General features: G+C 34.5%; 2 protein-coding genes across 2 annotated transcripts; one reads left to right on the forward strand and one right to left on the reverse strand.

Moving 5' to 3' along the window:
* Positions 1-15,794: 15,794 nt before the first annotated feature.
* On the reverse strand, positions 15,795-18,948 carry LOC110694078 (uncharacterized GPI-anchored protein At4g28100-like). The gene is made up of 2 exons (XM_021871239.1): positions 18,091-18,948; positions 15,795-16,235 (listed from the first exon to the last, which is right to left on the reverse strand). Exons 1-2 carry the CDS (start codon positions 18,757-18,759, stop codon positions 15,891-15,893), a joined length of 1,014 nt encoding a protein of 337 aa, XP_021726931.1. The 5' UTR covers positions 18,760-18,948; the 3' UTR covers positions 15,795-15,890.
* A 1,503-nt stretch (positions 18,949-20,451) lies between these two features.
* LOC110693658 lies at positions 20,452-21,135 on the forward strand. Its single transcript, XM_021870805.1, has one exon. The coding sequence runs from the start codon at positions 20,452-20,454 to the stop codon at positions 21,133-21,135; it is 684 nt and encodes a 227-aa protein (XP_021726497.1).
* Positions 21,136-21,250: the final 115 nt, after the last annotated feature.

Raw genomic sequence — 21,250 nt, forward strand, 5'->3', positions numbered from 1 at the left:
TGATTTGTGGCTTGATTTTGTTGATTGAGTAGGTTTGCAAGGTTCCTAGTTAGATTCTCTCGTAGTTGGCGCTAGCTTGACCTCTAGGAGATTAGCCTACCTTACTCTCTTGATTGCTTAATTGATTTTCCCTCACAACACTTGACTTATTCATCTCCAATCCCAATTAGCTTTATCCATTCCGAGTATATGCGGATCCTAACCCTAGTGCTTGATAAATTTGATTTCATTTTGATTGTTTGATTGTTTTGAATATACACACCTCATTTTATTGCTTTGAAATAGCTTAGTTTTGAATTTAGCATTCACCTCCCATTCCTAGTGGTTCGACCCTTGACTTAATCTATGCTTTGTATAGGAGTGTGTTAAGAGATTACAAATTTTGTTTTGACCAAGGGTAGATTAGTTTTCAACGACCTAGTCTCGCCCTAGATCAGCAATATCCGCTTGACACGTGTCACCATCTGGAAGGTCCAAATTGGCGCCCCTTCCAGTGACACGTGTCATGCTCTGATTGGGCCACTTGGCAGGGTATAAAATTAAATCACGTCTCTTTTATCTCCTTTTCTCTAGTTTACTTGTAATTTCGCTATTCTGTATTTTCTTTAGTTGTTTCTGTATTTTCTTGCTTTTCTTAGTTTATTTTGCCTTTTCTCCTTTATTAATTGTTTTCTTTTCTTTGATTTTAGGAGAATGGTGATGTTTGAGAAGCTCATTGGCATTCTCTCGAGGTAAATAAAAGGTTTTGGAGTGCAAGAGTCAAGTCTTCAAGGTCGCGCTCTCATGCCGCGTGGACATTAAATACGATGTTGAACCCACCGTAAAGGCCTCAAGTGACTGCCTCCCCAACATGCATCATGTCGTACGATCAGGAACTTCATCGAGCTCACGAAGCAAATTTCCCCAGCTCCCAGGCGCGGCCACGCGCAAGGGAGGAGCGGCCGCGTAAATGCCATGAGCGGGTGCACAGTTCTCTCCCCCTTATTCAGCACCATTTTGTTGCGGCCGCGCTTAGGGATGAGAGGTCGCGCCAATTGAGGTTTCTTTTGGACATCTAACTAACTTATCCTTAGTTAGTTTTACAATATATATAATTCCTTCATTTCTAAAGAGATAATAAGCTTTAGATTTAGTTTTTGATGAAATTTTGGTTAGAATTTTAGAGAGTGATGTAATCTCCTGTATTTTTAAATATTTTATCAATGAAATTTTTATTTTATTTATAATATTTATTTGTACTTTTTCGGAATTTAATTTTAAAAAATTCAAATTATTAATATAGGTCAAAAATTATTTTACCACAAACTATTTTATGAACCTATATTCTACAATTCATGATCATACAAACAAATTAAAGCCTAGTCCATTTCACTTACCTAATTGACCCATTATTTTATGAGGCCTAATCTTCTTACTTACACTACAACCTTCTCTACTATAAATACCCCATTAATCCCCAAAATTTTCCCTCACAAAAGGTTAGTTTTATTTTTCCTTCTCCTTTATTTTATTTTCTTTTCCTTTTTTCCTTTATTTTTTTCTCTTTCTTTTCTTTTTTCTTCTTTCTTTCTCTTAAAGCTCACTTCCTCCCCTCAAGCTGATGTTGCCTACTTCCCTAACCACCGCCGGCCACCTGACACCATCGCCCCGCGACCACCAAGCCTAGCCGTGGCCCTCCGTGGATGCCCCCTCTTCTTCCTCCTCCTTTGTTTTTTATTTATTTTTCTTAATATTTAATATAATTGTTTTGGGTTTTGGTTTTAATTGTTTGAAATTGATTAAATTAGTATGAAAATTTATATTTTGATAGTATAAAGATTATAATTTCAAATTTATAATTGTTGTTAATTTTTCAGATTTTATAAATATCAACCTAGGGTTTTAATTTATTTAATTTAAGATTTTACGGTTCTTATGATCAATTAATTTGGGGCTTTTGTTCCTATTCAATTTCTATTGATTAATTAAACATAAAAACATGTTTTAAAGGAATTTTTAAGGAGTTTTAATCAAATTTATATTGCTGGAATTTTATTTAAAGAAGTAGTGTTGTGATTTTAATGAAAAGGTGTTTAATTACCCATTAAAAGAGAGATTAATTAAGGGTTTAAAAATATTTTTCAGATTTTTATAAAATTTTAAACTTGTTGTAATTCCATGAAAACAAAAAGTGTATTTTAAGGTTTTCATGAAGGAAATTTAAAGAACAATATATAAACTTTTGATTTTATGTAAAGGAAAAGTTTAATGTTGTTTATTAATTGGATTTTAAAGGTCTTAAAGTAAGTTAATATTGCTATAAATTTGATTGTTTGGGTATTGATTGAAGTTTTATTGTTTAGTTTAGGAGAGGAGTTTATTAAAGGTGATTTCTAGTTAGTAAAGTGGCATACCAATTCATTTCTCAAGGTACCTACGAGGTACGAAACCTTGCCTTTAGATGCATGTTTAGGGATTTATCGAGAACTTAGTATCATGTATAGAGAAGACTAGGCTAGATTGTTTGGTTATACATTTTGATTTCCGTATATTGTGTATGAGGCATGTTTGAGATATAAGTATATGACTACAGTTGTGGGTAATGTATAAGTGATTGTTTTATCAATTGGATATGTTATGATTAATTAAAGGTTATGGATTCTTGGTTGTCTATAAGTGGAATTAATTTTCATAATGGTTCCTTAAGGTTAATTTTTAACACTCTTTCATGAATTAATTATGATTTGAGTAGTGGAAGTTCATTAAAGTCTTTTAAGACGAGGTTCAGGATTTGAAGTGCCCTATGCACTTAAGGTGTTTATACACCGAGGTAGTTAAGGGATTCAATTTTAAATATTGTTTGCCACTAATAAATCAAGAATTGAATTGGAACTTTGGATTGCTTGGAATGGTGTGATATTTGATTGATTATATTGTTTTGCATATGAGTCCTCACCAATTTTAAACTTGTAAATCACGTAAAGTGCAAGATGATGAGCAATAAAACTCTGGATTTGTGCACATTTGGAGTAATGACAATCACGGGTTGGGGTACACGGGGTATTAGTCGTGCACTTTTCTTGAGGTCGTCTGATCTACGAGTCTCTTATTTCAAATACTTTTCAAAAATTAGGAGTTAGATGAGATCGCATACTAGCTACGGTCACGGAGTCGCGCCCGTGGTCATTGGATGTTTTATTGATGTTTCCGAAAGGAGGCATGAGGTTTTTCTTTTATTAATGTTCCAAATGGAGCATGGTTTGGACAACCTTGTCTATTGCTTAATACAATGAATAAAAATGATGAGTTAACTACTTTGAAATAGTGAAGTCTTAGTAAATTGATAGTTAAGTCGTGTGTTGAATCTACTGTAACACCCCATATTTTCATACATATTTTCTAATTAATTAATTAGACATTATTTTATAAAAATGGTATTTTAGTAAATTTAGGAGCCAAAGTAATATTTGAATTTTGGAGCCAAAAGTATTTTGAAAACTAATCATTATTTTGGATAAGATTTATTATCCATTTATCCTATTTAAAACCGGATTATTTATATATTTTGGATATTTTATTTAAGGAAAAAACTATATTTTATTAATTAATTAATATGTCCGAAAATTTCCATTAATTATCTAGGAATTTTGGATTTCCTATGTGTTGGAAATCTGATTTTTCTTAGTTATTTTGTTGGTATATATGTATAGGAGTCCGAAAGTTTGAGCTATGGTTTGCTCAATATTTTCGGCCCTATTGAATTATTTTGGGGGAATTTAATTGGTAAAATTATATTTTTAATTATCTTCCAAAATATCTTATTTTCCTTAATTCTAATTCTCCATATTTTTAATATCTAATCATCATATTTTCTTGCCATCATTCTTCTTAATTATTCCCCAAGTAATTCTAATTTCCTTATTATTTTTCATGACATGCATACCTTCCATATTCAAGTATACACAATCACCCTAATATCCAAACTTTCCTTAATTCGTTTACTCACTTCTCAAAGTAATCCCTTAAACCCTACTTGCCATAATTCTTCCCGCATTCTCTTGCCATAATTCTTGCATGAGCTAGCCTATAAATTACCCCTTCATACCTCTCACATTCTTCACACCAATTCTCTTATTTTCCTCTCCTCTTTTTACACAAATCATTTCGTTTATCTTTGAAGCCAATTTTTGGGCACTTCTAGTCAGTTTTTGGGGTATTGACGTTTCACAGTAGATTGTTTTTCTCAAAAAATCCTTGAGGTTACGCTAAAGAATCACCCAATTTGGAGTTATATCAAAGGAGTTATAACCTCTGAAATTTCTGCCTATTCTTTCCAACGCAAATCCAATTCTTCTCTTTTCCTTGGTTTCTTATCTATTCTTATTCTGTTCTCTTATTCAATTATTATTATTATTATGGAGGATTTATAAATAATTATTATGAGTAGTTTTAATTATATAAAATCAGATTTTTAATGATGTTTATGAGAAATTAATTTAAAAGGTTCATGTACATATAATTGGGGGTGTTACATCTACAATTTTATAATGTGTGATGATTGGTTATTAGTAGCATGCTAGGGATTTCTTATTATGTCTCGCAACTTGTATGTACTCAGTTTTGCTAATTGCGTGCTTTGTGTGTCCTTCTTTAGTCATGGTCTTCGCCTTTCAATGGCCCTATGACGATCCAATTTTTACACTTGTAATATTGGCGAGCAGATTAACCACAGGTTCTTACACATGCAGTATTCGTATCTAGATGGTGGGATCTGGAGTGGAGTGTCGGTTTCTTTTCTCATTTTTATTGCTATATACTTTTGAAGTTATTTAAACTTAATTTCACTTTTATACTACTTCTATTGGTTTGAGTTTTGAATAAGGGCTTTAATGGTTCCAAGTTGTAAGACTTAATTTGGTTTTATCTGTTGGTTTTAAAACTTATTTAGTTTTTCCGCTGCTAATTTCTGATATAGCCTTAACGTTTGAACACGTGGCGGTAGCACGCTGGTATAATTCTCTTGAATATTATTTAGGGTCCTCACTGGTTTGAAGAGAGAATTATTGGGGTGTTACAAGAGAAGCTCAAGATTTGGTTGATTCTTATTCTTAGATTTTAGAAAGAGAAACTTGGTACGGTGTTTGATGATTATTACATTGTGATCTTCATTCCTCTTTGATATTGATCAAAGTTTTGTAAGATTATTTTATGTTTGATTTTGACATATTGTTGAATTTCTATTGTTTTGCTTGATTTTGATTGTTGATATTTGGATTACCAAGTTAATGATGAAATTGATGATTACTTTTGTTATGCTTTCCAATTTTACCATGAGTAGTGAGTAGTTCCTTTGCTAGGGATATGGTGAAGCGTGTTTTAGTGTTAATCTATAGCTAATTTGGGGTTTTGGATTGATTTGATGATTTGATTAAATTGGTTGATGAAATTTGTGTATGTGTTTGATTTGAATAGGAGTAGCCAACCTTGATTATCATGCTATATTGCATCATAGTTTTCAATGACACGAAAAATTGATTTGGAAGCTATTATTATCGATTGATCATGATTTACGATTTTCCTTTTAAGTCATTTGTAGAAACATCTAGCTTGACCCTAAGAAATAGCTCTTTGAGTGATTTTGATTGCAAATATTGTTTTCCCTCACATTGCTTGATGGACCAAATTCCTGACAAATTAGCAAGTTTATCATCAGGGCATGTGTATCCTAAATTCCCTAGTGTTTTGATAATTGATTTCCATTTGTTAGCTTTGAATTGATTCAATAACATAGATCAACCCATCGTTTTAAGATTTCGGAATAGCTTAGCTTAAGACCTTAGAAAATATCGCTTTTCCTTGGGCTCGACCCGGACTTACCCCTATACCTAGGGTTAGGTGTGGTTTTACAAATTTTGTTTATTTTGATCGAGGAATCTAGAAATTGACAGGGTACAGTCGTATCCCCTAATCAAAAGTAATTCCTAAATCCTCTAACTAATGTAGATAGGGAAGTAGGGTCGAATCCACAGAGAAACGAGTCTTTCTATTCCTAATTAATTAATATAATCTAGATTATAAAGTAACCAAAATATAATAATCGAAGGAAACTAAACTACTAAGAGTAAAAGTGGGAAAGAATAAAAGTAGGAGGAGAAACAATAAATAAAAGGCCTAGGGCATAGGTTCACCAATAAATAATATTCTAGGGTAAAACATAATAATCAATCATCAATGCATACATTAATCAGATCATAAAGGGCTTTCGCTATGTATTATAATCACACAATTAATTTACCGGTATTAAATCTCATCTCTCAAATCTCGACTTAACCATTTATAAATTAACCTGCCTATTGAAACTAGACCTAAACATCAATTCTCATCTGTCGAATCTCGAATCAATATTGTCAAACTCATGCATAAAAGATCTGCGCAAATCTAGTCACAGAGCATTAAATCAATTAATAGGAATTAATCTAGCATTGATAATCAATAACAATAAATTACCCTTTCATATTATTTATGGATCCCCACAAATCCTAGAAAAGAAGACTACTCATACATATTTAAACTAAACTAATCAAAGTAATTAAAGAAAGCATGATAAAGAGCGAGAATTAAGAGAAAGAGAATAGTAGTATTAAAGTAACAAGAAAACAAAATAATAAAATTGATAGAGAGTAGAGATAGAAAGAAAAACTAAAAGAAACTAAATTAATCTAAAAACTAAAACCAAGAAAAACTTGCCTAACCCCAAGCCTACGTACTACTTCCTAATATATAGGAAAGAAACCCACAAATCCCACTCTTAGCAGAACTCCAAAAGCAGCTGCTCACCACTTCTTTGAGCACGATAGTTCATGCCCATCAGTTAAGGGATTGGGCTTTAATTAACAAAGCCCAGCCGACTTTCAAATCAGCGTGAGTGTTCAGCGCCCGATCAGGCCAAGCCTCGCCTGATCGAGCACGGTCAGCAGGAGTTGGGCTTCAATGTTCCATTCTCTTTTGTTGTTGGACTTGGTCTTTTAGAGTTCATTAGCCCAAATTCATTCACTTGTTTGGTCCGTCGTGTAACTTGTAAAATCTTGGACCTTCTCTCGTATCAATCCCTTAATTTCCGGATTAAATTTCTCTAACTCGACCTTGGGCTTTTAATATATGGTCATAAAATACGATTCGACTCTAATATCTTTGTAGTGGCTCAATCAGCTCGGAAATTGAAATAAATCTGTAAATTCCTACAAAATAATACCAACTCTGCAAAAACACTAGAAAACATATATTAGTAATAAAAATAACTCCGTAGAGCTCAAATAAGCACAAATATGACTGTGGGACGGGGAATAAAAATATATATATAATAGAATTATCAAACTCCCTCAAGCCAAACCTTTGCTTGTCCCTAAGCAAAGCAATGAATAAATAAATCAATATTTCACCCTATAAATAATTTAAATTAATAAATATAATTCAAGGTAAATCTGACAAACATGTATCAAAGTCAATCAATCAAATCCATCCAATTACCAATCTTCCCTAACAATTGTCAAATAGAGGAAACCACAAGAGCATATAGAATTCAAGACTAGTGCTCACACACTCAACTCTCATTTATGTGGCGAGTAAAAGATGTACTCGATCGCTCTCCATCCAACCCCTTTAATGTGAACAATGCCCTCCCAAACTCACAACACTCGTGTGTTTAAAGAGATAAGCACTCAACTTATATAGTCGACACGGAATATGTCAAATCATTCTTTGCATTAATAAACAACTAGTTTCATATTAACACAACTCTATGCACAAGGGTCGGGAGGTCTTCAAAGCTTGTAATGTAAAGTTAGGGTAAAGGGTAGGATAAATTTGGGAAAAAGTGAGAGAAAAGCAATGCTTAAAGGGAGCCAAAACCTAATAAATAAAACCAAGGTCAAAAATAAATAATGACCTAACATCTCCAACTCAACTCTACAAAAAATTCACCAAACAAACCAACCAATAATAACAATAATATTTTTCAACTCTTACAATAAATCACTCATAAAAATATAACAATATAGAACTTGAATGAACTAACAAACCTTGAACTCTTTTTTTTTTTCCTTTTGAAACTTATTTTTTTTCTTTCTTTTTTTTTTCTCTTTTTTTTTTCTTCTTTCTCTTCAGCAACCTTCAATTAGGACACTTGAACATTAAAACAATTTTTTTTTCTTTTGCTCTTTTTTTTTCTGTAAATCTCACATTGGAATTTTTTTCAACTGTGAACAACTTTTGATTTTTTCCAATCCACAAAAATAAGAACAAATAAATAACTTCTCAAATTCACCCAAATTGTGCAAATAAATAAGCACACTACAACTCCCTCACCTCACTAACTAATAGCTCCCCCAAGCCAAGCTTGGGACTAGTAACCAATGGGGAAAAATAGGCTTGTAATGTGGTTAATAAATAACAAAAAGTCAAGGCAATAACATGGGTAGCAAGAAGGGAACAAATGTGTCTAATGTCATCTGAAAGCCACCTAAAAGAATGAACGCCTTCGTCCTCCTCAATGTGCATAATAATGAGTCATATAAACACTACTCAAAGTTAAAAATCAATACTCAACTTCATTGACATACCAGGAACTAAAACACATTCCTCACCAAATCAACTAGTCAAGCACTATATTCACAAGTAGTTGGCAAAATTGACACATATTAAGGTTTCAAGACAATCAAACATCAAATCATGATCAACTAACCCACAATGCTTATCATCATGTACCAAGAATCAAAACAATATTTTTTCAAGTATGGGGCACAGGGAAGCATGATTTACAATTCATTGGAATGTATTTTTGGATTTTTTTTTATTTTAAAGCAATAAAAACTAACTTATAAAAGCAATAAAATCTATACTAAGCACACCGAGAAAAATAAATAAATAAAAAGAGAGAGTGAAAGATATACCATACGAACACACGGAGACCTCCCCCAAGCTAAATCAGACAATGTCCTCATTGTCTTAAAGGGAAGCTAGTAGTCAAGGTGACTACTCCTCATCATCACCACATCAATGTCACCAAATCCTCAAAGATTATAATGCATCTCTTTGGAACAAATTTGGGTAAGAATGAAACAAAGTGTTAGTGGGAAAAAGTCCAAATTTGAGTCAAGTACACGATTCGGATCATAACTTTTGATATATAAGTGATAATATAGTGATTCTAATTGCATTGGAAAGTACACTTGAAGAGCTTTCCAACAATAGGTCACACTTCTAAATCGAATAAGAAACGCAAAAGTTATGGCCTATCAAGTTGACGAATTTTGCTGATGCTACGTGCGCCCGATCGGGCGAGCTCTGCCCGATCGAATACAAGTGCAGTTCCAGCGTGAATGAAGCCTTCTCTAGCTCAAAATATGCACAAAAATAAACTCCCACAAGCATAAGTTACACTCTCCTTACCTCTCTAAAAGAGAAAAATAAAAAAAAAAAAAAAAACAAAATAAAACACACACACATAAAAAGAAGAAAAAAACTAAACTAAAAAACAAATTAAAGTACGGGTTGCCTCCCGCAAAGCGCTAGTTTATCAAGGTCCCGCTCGACCATACTCCTTCTCTCAATCGGAAGAATTTAACGCCTTGAGTAACTTATCAAACTCTCCTGCAAACATTTCATTAAACACTATATAGGTCTTAATTGCAAACACATTAATCCCTACAAAGAAAAGGTTAGGAGAACATAAAGATAACTCAAGGTAGAAGGAAAAATCAAAAGAGAGAGATGAAAATACACCACAACCTTCTACTTCCTCCGTTAAAAATTTAGAATTAATAGAACGAACATGGAGGTAGTCATTGTCTTTATCATCCAATAATGACTTGAAAATTTCACCCTTACGAATAACCTCATCATCATCAAAGGAATTTTCAACCACCGTTTCTACAACTAATGATTTTTCAATTACCGATTTGTCAATCAATGATTTTTCAACCACAAATTCTATAATCGATGGTTCTTCATCCTCAATAACATTCATATTATTATAGTGTCCATAGACTTTTTCATCAAGAGTCTTCCAATAACTTTCATTAGCAACTAATCGTTTCCGAATATGATCATATGTATATGGAAAGACTCTAAAATCATCCAGAGCACGCACAAAAAACTCACTATAAGGCATTCAGGATTTTCATGACAAAGACATTGACAACTACATTAGTTAGGTGCTACATAAAAATTATATAATTGTTGTAGTGTCGTAAGCATGGATATTTTCAACTCATAAAAAAAATTAAAAATAAAAAAAAATTAATAAATTAAAAATAATCTAGACTCTAATAATAATTAGAAATTAAAATAAAACCGTTTCCCCGGCAACGGCGCCAAATTTTGACAGGGTAAAGTCGTATCCCCTAATCAAAAGTAATTCCTAAATCCTCTAACTAATGTAGATAGGGAAGTAGGGTCGAATCCACAGAGAAACGAGTCTTTCTATTCCTAATTAATTGATATAATCTAGATTATAAAGTAACCAAAATATAATAGTCGAAGGAAACTAAACTACTAAGAGTAAAAGTGGGAAAGAACAAAAGTAGGAGGAGAAACAATAAATAAAAGGCCTAGGGCATAGGTTCACCAATAAATAATATTCTAGGGTAAAACATAATAATCAATCATCAATGCATACATTAATCAGATCATAAAGGGCTTTCGCTACGTATTACAATCACACAATTAATTTACCGGTATTAAATCTCATCTCTCGAATCTCGACTTAACCATTTATAAATTAACCTGCCTATTGAAAGTAGACCTAAACATCAATTCTCATCTGTCGAATCTCGAATCAATATTGTCAAACTCATGCATAAAAGATCTGCGCAAATCTAGTCACAGAGCATTAAATCAATCAAAAGGAAATTAATCTAGCATTGATAATCAACAACAATAAATTACCCTTTCATATTATTTATGGATCCCAACAAACCCTAGAAAGAAGACTACTCAAACATAATTAAAACTAAACTAATCAAAGTAATTAAAGAAAGCATGACAAAGAGCAAGAATTAAGAGAAAGAGAGTAGTAGTATTAAAGTAACAAGAAAACAAAATAATAAAATTGATAGAGAGTAGAGATAGAAAGAAAAACTAAAAGAAACTAAATTAATCTAAAAACTAAAACTAAGAAAAACTTGCCTAAACCCAAGCCTACGTACTACTTCGTAATATATAGGAAAGAAACCCACAAATCCCACTCTTAGTAGAACTCCAAATGCAGCTGTTCACCATTTCTTTGAGCCCGATAATTCATGCCCATCAATTAAGGGATTGGGCTTTAATTAACAAAGCCCAGCCGACTTTCAAATCACATGATTCGGGCCAGGCCTCGCCTGATCGAGTACGGTCAGCAGCAGTTGGGCTTCAATGTTCCATTCTCTTTTGTTCTTGGACTTGGTCTTTTAGAGTTCATTAGCCCAAATTCATTCACTTGTTTGGTCCGTCGTGTAACTTGTAAAATTTTGGACTTTCTCTCGTATCAAGACCTTAATTGCCGGATTAAATTTCTCTAACTCGACCTTGGACTTTAATTATATGGTCATAAAATACGATTCGACTCTAATATCTTTGTAGTGGCTCAATCAGCTAGGAAATTGACATAAATATGTAAATTCCTACAAAATAATATCAACTCTACAAAAACACTAGAAAACATATATTAGTAATAAAAATAGTTCCGTAGAGCTCAAATAAGCACAAATATGACCGTGGGATGGGGAATAAAAATATATATATAAAATAGACTTATCCGAAATCAATGACCTAGGTTTATCCCGCGTCATATAATCATAATTGCAATGTTTTTTTTTTAAAAAAAAAATATTATAACTCATTCGCTTATCAACATAGTTGAACATTAGTCTTCTACATAAAATTTCATCAAAATTATGAATATAGGAAAAATTAATGTGAATAATCTCATCTTTGGGGCGTCTGCGAAAATTAATCCCACCTTTGGGATATTTTTCAATAATTTGACCTTTACACCCAATCCGCTCAAAATGATCACAACCGGTCGTGTAACTTGTTATCATTACACGTTGCGGTCTGTGATTGGTAAAATAAATAAAAGGATTTATTTGAAAATAACACCACATATTTGAAAAAAAAAATGGATTATAACACCATCTTTTCTCAAATTTGTATTATAACACCACATAAAAATCAAAAAAATTGATTTCACCACCTATTTACGGATTCCATCACCTACTAACGGGCTCTTGGATGGAATCCGTTAGTGGGGCTCACTTTGGACACATGTCACTCATCTATTGGATTAACAAAAATTAAATTTTTTTTATTTAAAAAAAAAAAAGAAAAATCCTAAAATGCTAAACCAGTCACCAACGCCGGTGGGTTCCCACCACCGTCACCCAAACCCAACCCCCGAAGCTCCGAGACCGTCGCTGAACCACCGTCGTCACCATACCCTGCCCCAAAACCTCCGAAACCGTCGCCACACCATCGAAACCCCAACCAAAACTAGCCGAAACCCTAGCCCACACCGTCGTCGAACCACCGTCAGCTGAAACCAAATCCAACCCAGTCGAAACCTCCCAGCCACTTCGCTTCCTCCCCGAAAAATCACCCCTGTACTTCCGCTTCACCTTCAAATCGGTCGAAAACAACTTTCAAAGCCCCAGTTGGGTCGATTTTGCGGTGAGGCGACGACATGGGTGGTTTTCGGTGGTTAGTGGTAAGGGTTTACACGGATTGGTGGGATTTGCGCGGGGGGAGGGGGGCTGTGGTGGGTGGGATGATGGCCGGTGATTTCGCCGGTGAAGGAAGGGTTGCCGGCGTCAGAAGGAGTCTCCGGCTGTGGAGTCGCGGCCGCCGGTGGTGGGCTAGTGGCTGGGTTAGGGTTATAAGGTGTTTTTATTTTATTTTATTTTATTTTTTTACCTTTTCTTTTTAAACCAATGTCTTATTGCCACGTGTCTATCTTGGGTCCCACTAACGGATTTCATCTAAAATTCCCTTAGAAGGTGGTGAAATCCAATTTTTGGATTTTTTTGTGGTGTTATAATCAAAGTTTGAGATTACGTGGTGTTATAATCCATTTTTTTGTAAAATTTGTGATGTTATTTTAAAAAAATAAATTCTAAATAAAAATAAATTTTTTAAATAGTTAAATTTTTTTAAAGAAATTTTTTTAAAAAAAAAAAATTAAAAAAACCACCCACTAGCTGCCTAAGCCAACGCCACTGCCACCTGAGCCTAATTCCCTATCCGCAGCTTTGTCCACCTAGGCCCCAACCAGCGCTGGCACCAGCATCGACTCCCTCCCTGAAAAACCCCTTTCTCGTTCGGATCCAGCCTTCTCCCCTCGAAAACCCCTATCTCGTCCCGATTCCAGCCCCCACCCTGTCCCCCTGAACCACCAAACACCTTCAATTCGAAACCCTTCCTAATCCCGACCTCCCACTTCCCCCGCCACGTTTTCGCCCCCTTTTCCTGTCCTTTTTTTGGCCTTCTGTCCTTCTCCTCAGCCAGATTTCGGCGTTCACTACCCTTCACATGCCTCGATTTTGACCCCCACCACTTCCTAGACTTAATTTCGATAAGAGGAGGTGACAAAATGGGAAAGGGGAGGGGCGACAACAACCATGAGGGAGGTGCGATCTGGGTGCGACGAAAGTTGGCGATCGGTCGGGGTCGATGGTGAGGCAGAGAGGTGGCTGGTGCTGGGGCTAGGGTTGGGGGTGGTGGTGGTTTTAAATTTTTAATTATTTTAAGAAAGTTAGTTTTAAATAAGGTAATTAATGCTAATTAGTAATAATCTTTCAAAAAAAATTAATTAGTAATAATTATTTCTGTAAAAAATAAAAGTAAAAGCTTTTTGTTTACCAATAACATTGTGACATGTGTAGATTAGGCTTAATTTTTTTAAAAAAAATACCTATTCAGCCGGTTACAGATCACTTGGCACCATTTTGAGCGAATTGAGTACAAAGTTCAGATTATTTAAAAATATCCCAAATGTGGGATTATTTTGCGCAGACGTTCCAAAGGTGGGATTATTCTGAGCAATTTTTTCATGAATTTATAATGATTAGTCATCACTCGGGCCAATAACTAGTACTTAGGGATGTCAGTGGGGCGGGTCAAGTAGGAGACCCGCCCCATCCCCGCCCCAGTGGGGCGGGGATGGGTCTCGGTTTGGCGGGTGGTGGGGCGGGGATGGGGATGAAAACGATACCCGCCATGGGTGATGGGGCGGGGGTGGATTTTAAGTTGTACCCGCCCCATCCCCGCCCCGCCCCACCCGCCCCACTTCGTACCCGCCCCATCTCCACCTCATACCCACATCTATATACTTTTATATTATTTTATAAAATAATTACGTGAAGTAAATATTAATTATAATATTTGTACTACACTTATATTATAAACAAAAATGTATGTAATATTAAGAATTTTTTTTTAATATTATAATCCGTATTAATTATGTAGGATTGTGTATTTGAGACACGGAAATTTGGTGGGTCTTGAGTGGGGATTAGGCGGGTATTTGGTGGGGATTAGGCGGGGATGGAAATCCAAGTGGGGGGGTGGGGCGGGGATGGTTTTGGAGTTGTACCCGCCGGGGCGGGGATGGGGATGAATATTAGACCCGCCGCGGGGATGGGGATGGGGATGGGGATGAAAATGTTAGGTGGGGATGGGGATGGGAAGGTCAACATCCGCCCCGCCCCGCCCCATTGACATCCCTACTAGTACTCCCTTCGTTTTTAAATATTTGCTCCTTTTTCCTTTTTTAGCCGTTTTTAAATAATTGCTCCGTTTTCCTTTTTGAAATTCTTTTACAATATTTAATTTATTTTTCTCACCTTGACCCAACATAATCCATATTTTATTAATTTTATATTCTATGTCCTCCAATAATCTCTACTACTTTTGCTTTTTATAATTTTTTATTCTTCCCCTCACCCCACTACCTCCATATTTTATTACTTTCTCCAATTTCTCCTAAAATACCGCACATGGAAAAATGAAGCAAGTATTTAAAAACGGATGGAGTATCAATTAAAACACCAAACATTTTAGTTACATTAACTAGTTCTACCAACAAACAGAATAACAACTAGAATAATATACTACCTTTTATAAAATAATAATATTCCCACCTTATAAAATAATAATAAAATTCTACCAAAACATAATAATAAAATTCTACCAAAACATAATAATAATTCATAATCAACTATAACACCTTATTAATTTTGGGTACTACCTTTATTTCTACTCAATATACAAGTATTAACTCTATTTCAAAAAATGATGCCAAACATGGTTTGTTTTTTTTGTTAACTTTGTCCTACGCACTAAATAAAATAAATTAAAAAAAAAAAAAAATTGATGCCAAACAAAACCCATAAAAACCGAGCTATTAGCTCTGTAGTACCATGGTGTTTGGCTTCCTATCATTTTCTGTAACTGAGTTCAAGTGCTTGTTCTTCACAGTAAACATACTTGTTTTTAGCTCAAAAAACATTATCACTCAGTCGCAGGCCTTGCAGCTGCCACGTGTCATTTACTTACGCGCCACATCAGCAGAGCATATCTAGATGTCGCAAATTATAGCAAGATACAGTTCACGAGTGTCGATGTCAACTCCATTGGCCCAACACCATGTTACTCGAGGTCCATATGTTTCACTAAACGTTAAACACACTAATTGAAGTACTTGACTCTTCCTTAATATAGGATACCTTTTATGTTTTAACTTCTCAAAGTTACTTGTAAATGTTAAAAAGATTAAGAAGAAATTAAGCCTAAGATAATATTACATTTCACTAAAACAAAGTTGTGAACACTAACAACAACCAATAACGAACAAAAAATTGGGATTAAAGAGAAAATAGCTAGAAATATGATATTACACTCGAGCTCATGATTAGCAAGAAGAACATGAATAAGCAGAGATGGAGGGGGAATTGAAGGGAAACAGATGAAGACTGGCCATCAATTTCGGCAGAATCAACAGCGAGGGGCAAACCATTGCTGCTAATGCTACACGATTGCGGATCAGCACCTTCGACATTCAGCATTAGGGCTCGCATGACTGAAGTAACCGCAGACATGTATGTGTCTCTGTCTTTGTGGAGAAGCCATGTCAACCCCATTAGTTCGCAGTCTCGGCTGCGCATCTTATTTGTCCTTATGTCTAGTTTTGTTCCATTTCCACTTGCGTTGTTGCCTTTTTTAAGCTGAATGTGTAAAAGGAGGCAAAATTAGCTTACATCTAAATTGAAACAATCAGCATCTTGATGTTATTACGAGCCTGAAACTTCATTCTGGATTATAAAAAACGAGAATAATCTATCCACACAAGGCAAAGCCTCAAACCTCAAAAGCCTCGTGGTAAGAAACGGTCCAAGAATCATCAAAGACTGATTAAGGTGCTTTGCCTAGTTTTATTATACTATTTAGGGACAATTAGAACATGATTAGTTGTGATTGCTGTGAAAAAGTACCAATCACAAAAGTGAGAGTACTCATAAAGTAAGGCTAAACTAAATAAAATAATTTGTATATTTAAATCAGTAGAATCTTTTAGTAAGAAAATAAATATAGACCAAATTCAAACAAGAAGAATTATAAAAATATGTAAGAAGTGTATGAAATCATAATAAATAAGTTCATTCTCTTGTCACGTAATCTTGAAGGGGAAGCATAGCATTTCTTCACATCATAATTTAAATATCATAAATGTCTGACTTGCAGAGTAGCAAGAGTTTCACGTGAAAACTTAAAAGAAACTTCAACAACCAAGAAAAGGAGAGGCCGCAACATATATTACCTCAAATTTACTTCGTATTATCTAGAATAAAACGCTACGACATTAACATCAATATCATCATAATCATTAATCCAATATACCCCGGAAGAGGCTCCTGCCCAATGCAACCTAAGAATGTAAGAGCGACCTAGACAAACTATACACACAGTATTACACTTGTGATCAGGAAGCCATTTCCAATCAACTCTTAAGTCAATTAGTCCAATTTACTAGTGATTAAATAGTAGGGACTACAACATTTCATTATATATCTTCCTTGGTTTGATTTCACATCATCATTTGACAAGTAACTGTCACTATATTACAATTCCACAAGTGTTAGTTCTAAGATGTTTTCACAATAAGTTAATTATGAATGACTACCAACATTAGCATTTATTAGCCTTTGTATTATGAACGTACCATAGCACCCAGGAAACATTTTGGTATCAAATTCCAAATCAAAAATAGATCATAAGTAATATGCAGGATTGAACACAACGAGAGTCATCGATAAGCATTCCACGATTGCATAATTACATATCCAAGCAGGCAAGCACACTAAATCAGGAACATAAAGAAAAATGATCATCTTTAGTAACCATGTAATCCAGATTATAGCGTAATTTGAACTAATAATACATCAAATAAAACCCAAAACAAGCATATAGTTATCCTTATCCCTATATATATCATGAGTCACCTTCAGCCTTATCCATTATTGAGTTGATCCAGCGGAAAAAATGAAACACACACACACACAAAAAAAAAAAAAAAAAAAAAAAAAAAAAAAAAAAAAAAACTAACTTACAAAAAGGACCAAGACAAATTGAAAAGACATTTTAAATCATCATCAACTTCGCCAAATTCTAATGGTGCAAGATCAAAGTAAAATTCCGAATTCAAAATCAAATTTAACTCCTACTCCATTTGTTTAACAAATTTGGGCTACATTGGTTTTGAAGGGCGAAAAGAAGGAATGTCACATTGTCAATCCATATTTTCACATTCTTCTCTTCCTCTCTAATTTCTTTTTCCTTTCTACAATTTCGTAATTTCTTGAAATTTATTTTCCACGGAAAATCATAACCTATTGATGTCAACATAACATTATATTGTTATTTTTTTTTTGTTGAAAGGACATAACATTATAATTTGACAATTCCAAAAACATTAAATAATTTCATACAATTAGCAAGTATAAACCCAAAAATGAAACTAATTAAAATGATGCAACAAATCAAACAATAAATCAAAACCAGAAGGCGGGTAGAAGAGAATACCGAGTACAACGAATGCAAGCACTTAGAACAGGTAGCAAGGGTAGAATGGTCATTATCCTTAGACTTATGAGAGCTCAAACAATCCTTCTCCAATTTCATTACTCTTTTATCACCAGCTAATATCCCGTCTTCAGAAACGTGAAAAGCTTGAGGACAGCTCAATTGATGAAGTCTAATTCCACAATAACAATATACAACATCACAAGTCTCATTAATCTTAACCAAATTCACCCCTTTATCTTTCATCACTTTCTCAAGTCCATCAACACAAGTTTCCGAGTCATCAGGTAGCATTGGCAAATCGTATGTCGATGTCGCCTCGCCATTCCCCGCTCCTTTTCCAAGAGTTGTATTGGTGTAAGCGGAGTAAAGCCAGGCGGCGAGGACGGGGCAGCATTTTCCCCGCCGCAAATGCCCGCTATTACATGAGGCCTTAACGGCCGGAAAGATCTCATCGTTGAGTGATAGCGGACAACCGGCAACGGCAGATTGTTCGGGGAAGGAAGGGATAGTTTCCGAAGGAGAAGGGTTAGGGAGGAAGGTTTTTTGTTGTTGTTGGATGGAAGCAGGGTCAGGGTTGGGTAGGACGGGTAGGGCGGGCAGTTGGGGCAGGAGAGAGAAAATGAGAGTGAGGAAAATGGGGAATGGTGGAAGATGGTGGTGGGACATTTCTTTAAGGAGGGTGAGTGAGAAGTTTTGGTGGTGATGTTTGTGGGAATGAAGAAGAAGAAAGTGAAGTGTAATGGAGGAGGAACAAAAGTGGGATGTTAGTAATGTAATGAGTATTGCTGGGAAAAAAAGGTTGATGGTTAAATAAAGTGCCTAAAAGTTTGGTTGGATTTTGGCTGTTAGGAGCATTGGAGTGAATATATCTTTTTACTGTACCGGAGAGTCTAGAGATGAACAATAACAATCTTGGCATTAAGGTGTTGTTTGGTTCACTTGAGAATTAGAACTTTCCATAAATTGGAATTAAATTCCTACAATCAAATTCATGGGAATTTTATAAAATTGTTTGGTTAACAATGAGGGAAATAATTTCCATGGGAATTTCCACTTACCTAGGGGGGTTAGGTAAGTAAGTTCCTACATTTTGTGGGAACTCAAAATTCCTAGGAAGTTCCACTTCCCCCATTTCACCAAATTATTGTCAACCAATCAACACACTAAAATTGCAATTCCTAGGAAGTCTCACTTCCCATGTTTTTTATGTCAAACAAACAACCCCTAAGTGTAGAGGAGTCAATGGTGTCTGGATGGGTTCGATTGGGTCGGGTCTGGTCGTTTCGAGCAGAAATTCTTTGTCTCAAGTAGGTAGAGACCAGGTTGGTCTCTAGTAAGGTCATTTTTGTAATTTAAAAAAAATAGCTTATCTGTAACTACCAACGAGATATATAGCCGATACCATCTTGAGTAGTATCGAAATACCATCCTAGTACACGTTGGTATCATCATAGTATTGCTGCGGGTGGTATAATAAATTAACAAATAATATTGTTGGTATCAAATCACGTTTAGTTGGTATCCTAACTATAGCTTTGTTGGTATCAAGCTGCGTTCGATTGGTATCAGAGCCATACGATTAAGAATTAAACTGAGTTGTTAATAATTAAGTAAAACTGGAGAATACTAGGCCCTCTACTGAGTGTGAGAAAACCTGATTTTAAGCATTATTATCATATTCCTGAAAGTACTAGTAATTTTGGCCCAATTCTTAATTATTTAGTAGATCAAATTGGCGAATTAAAATCGGAAGTTGATAACATACATCCTCGTTGTATTAATATCGAAAATAAGATATCAATAACCACAACCGATATTAATAAAAAGTAAGCGATCTAAACGAAAAGGTTAAACAAGTTCAACTTGCTTTAACAAACGAAGTTAGACATCAATTTGGAAAAAAGTATCACCTAATAAAGAGAAAATCGCCCCATATAAATATAAATATCCTTTTCAAAATCTAGATAAAAATAAAAAGTTTACTGTAACACAACCTAAAAGACCTATTAGTAACCAAGAAAAGAATAAAGAAACTAAACATGAGCCCTCATCATCAGGAGTAAACGCTAAATGAATTACAAGTCTTGTTCGATAAAGAAGAAGACCCTAATAAACTTAACGAAATTATGAACTTAATTTCTAAAAAAGGGATTGCTTCTAATAATGTAATAGAGGAAAATAATTATGTTACTTTAGAGGAAGATTTATATTAACAAATGGGATTAATGAAGTTGAATGATCTAGACTTTCTACCTATAGAAGTTGTCCAACAAAAGATTGAAAACAAACTAGGGAAAAGAGTAATGGATAATAATGATATTGGAGAAGAAATTATTAATGAAAATATTAATGTAAACAATGTTATCCAAAGACCGAGGTACCAAGGAGAAGGAAGTTGCACACGACCAAGATACATACCAGGTAAGACTACCCGGGTTTAGTGTCAAGGTTATGCCTACTCATATACCTAAACAAGAAGAAGTGACTCTTGAACCTATAAGTCAAATTGGTTATAAACTTAAATTAAATGGTGTAAGAGATAGACAAGACGTTTTAGATCAATGGAAGAAGAGCATGAGTAGTGTACTTAATTTAAATATTGAATGGATTTCAGAAAATTTATTAAATTATATTGAACATAGTCTCTACGGCAGTGTAGAAGACTGGTATGATGGAATAGATGAAGAAGTCAAAACTGCATTAAGAGCTAGTGAATCACCTACTAGAATGTTCAGACAGTTGTGTCAATACATTGAGTTAGAATTCATTGGTCCTAGAGTCGATCCTAATGAGAAACGAATGGAATATCAAAGAAAATTAAGTAATTTGTCCATCTGTAATATGAAATATGTTGATGATTATGTTATGGAATTTGAAACATATTATTATAAAATTGGTGAAAATGAAACAAATCTTGGAATGTTCTATGACAAATTACCCAGTCCTCTTAATGAAGAAATTAGTGAAAAATATCAAGAATGGAGAGAGAGATTCTTAGCTAGGGACGCCCTAGGTAAAAGAATTGCTTTCCTTAGAAAGTAAATTGAAAATAAGTGTAGAGAGGTTGCAGGAACTCAACAAATGAAGAGACAATTTCTCACTTGTTGGGATTTCCCAAATAACTATGGATGCTGTTTCGGGGTTTTCTGATGTCCTG

The sequence above is a fragment of the Chenopodium quinoa genome, unplaced genomic scaffold (genome assembly GCF_001683475.1).
Source record: "Chenopodium quinoa cultivar QQ74 unplaced genomic scaffold, ASM168347v1, whole genome shotgun sequence".
NCBI lineage: Eukaryota > Viridiplantae > Streptophyta > Magnoliopsida > Caryophyllales > Amaranthaceae > Chenopodium > Chenopodium quinoa.

Coding starts and splice junctions, on each gene's coding strand:
- LOC110693658 (XM_021870805.1), top strand. CDS start 20,452: ATGTTATCCAAAGACCGAGGTACCAAGGAGAAGGAAGTTGCACACGAC.
- LOC110694078 (XM_021871239.1), bottom strand. CDS start 18,759: ATGTCCCACCACCATCTTCCACCATTCCCCATTTTCCTCACTCTCATT. Junction 16,236..18,090: donor GCTTGCATTCGTTGTACTCG/GTATTCTCTTCT, acceptor TTACACATTCAG/CTTAAAAAAGGCAACAACGC.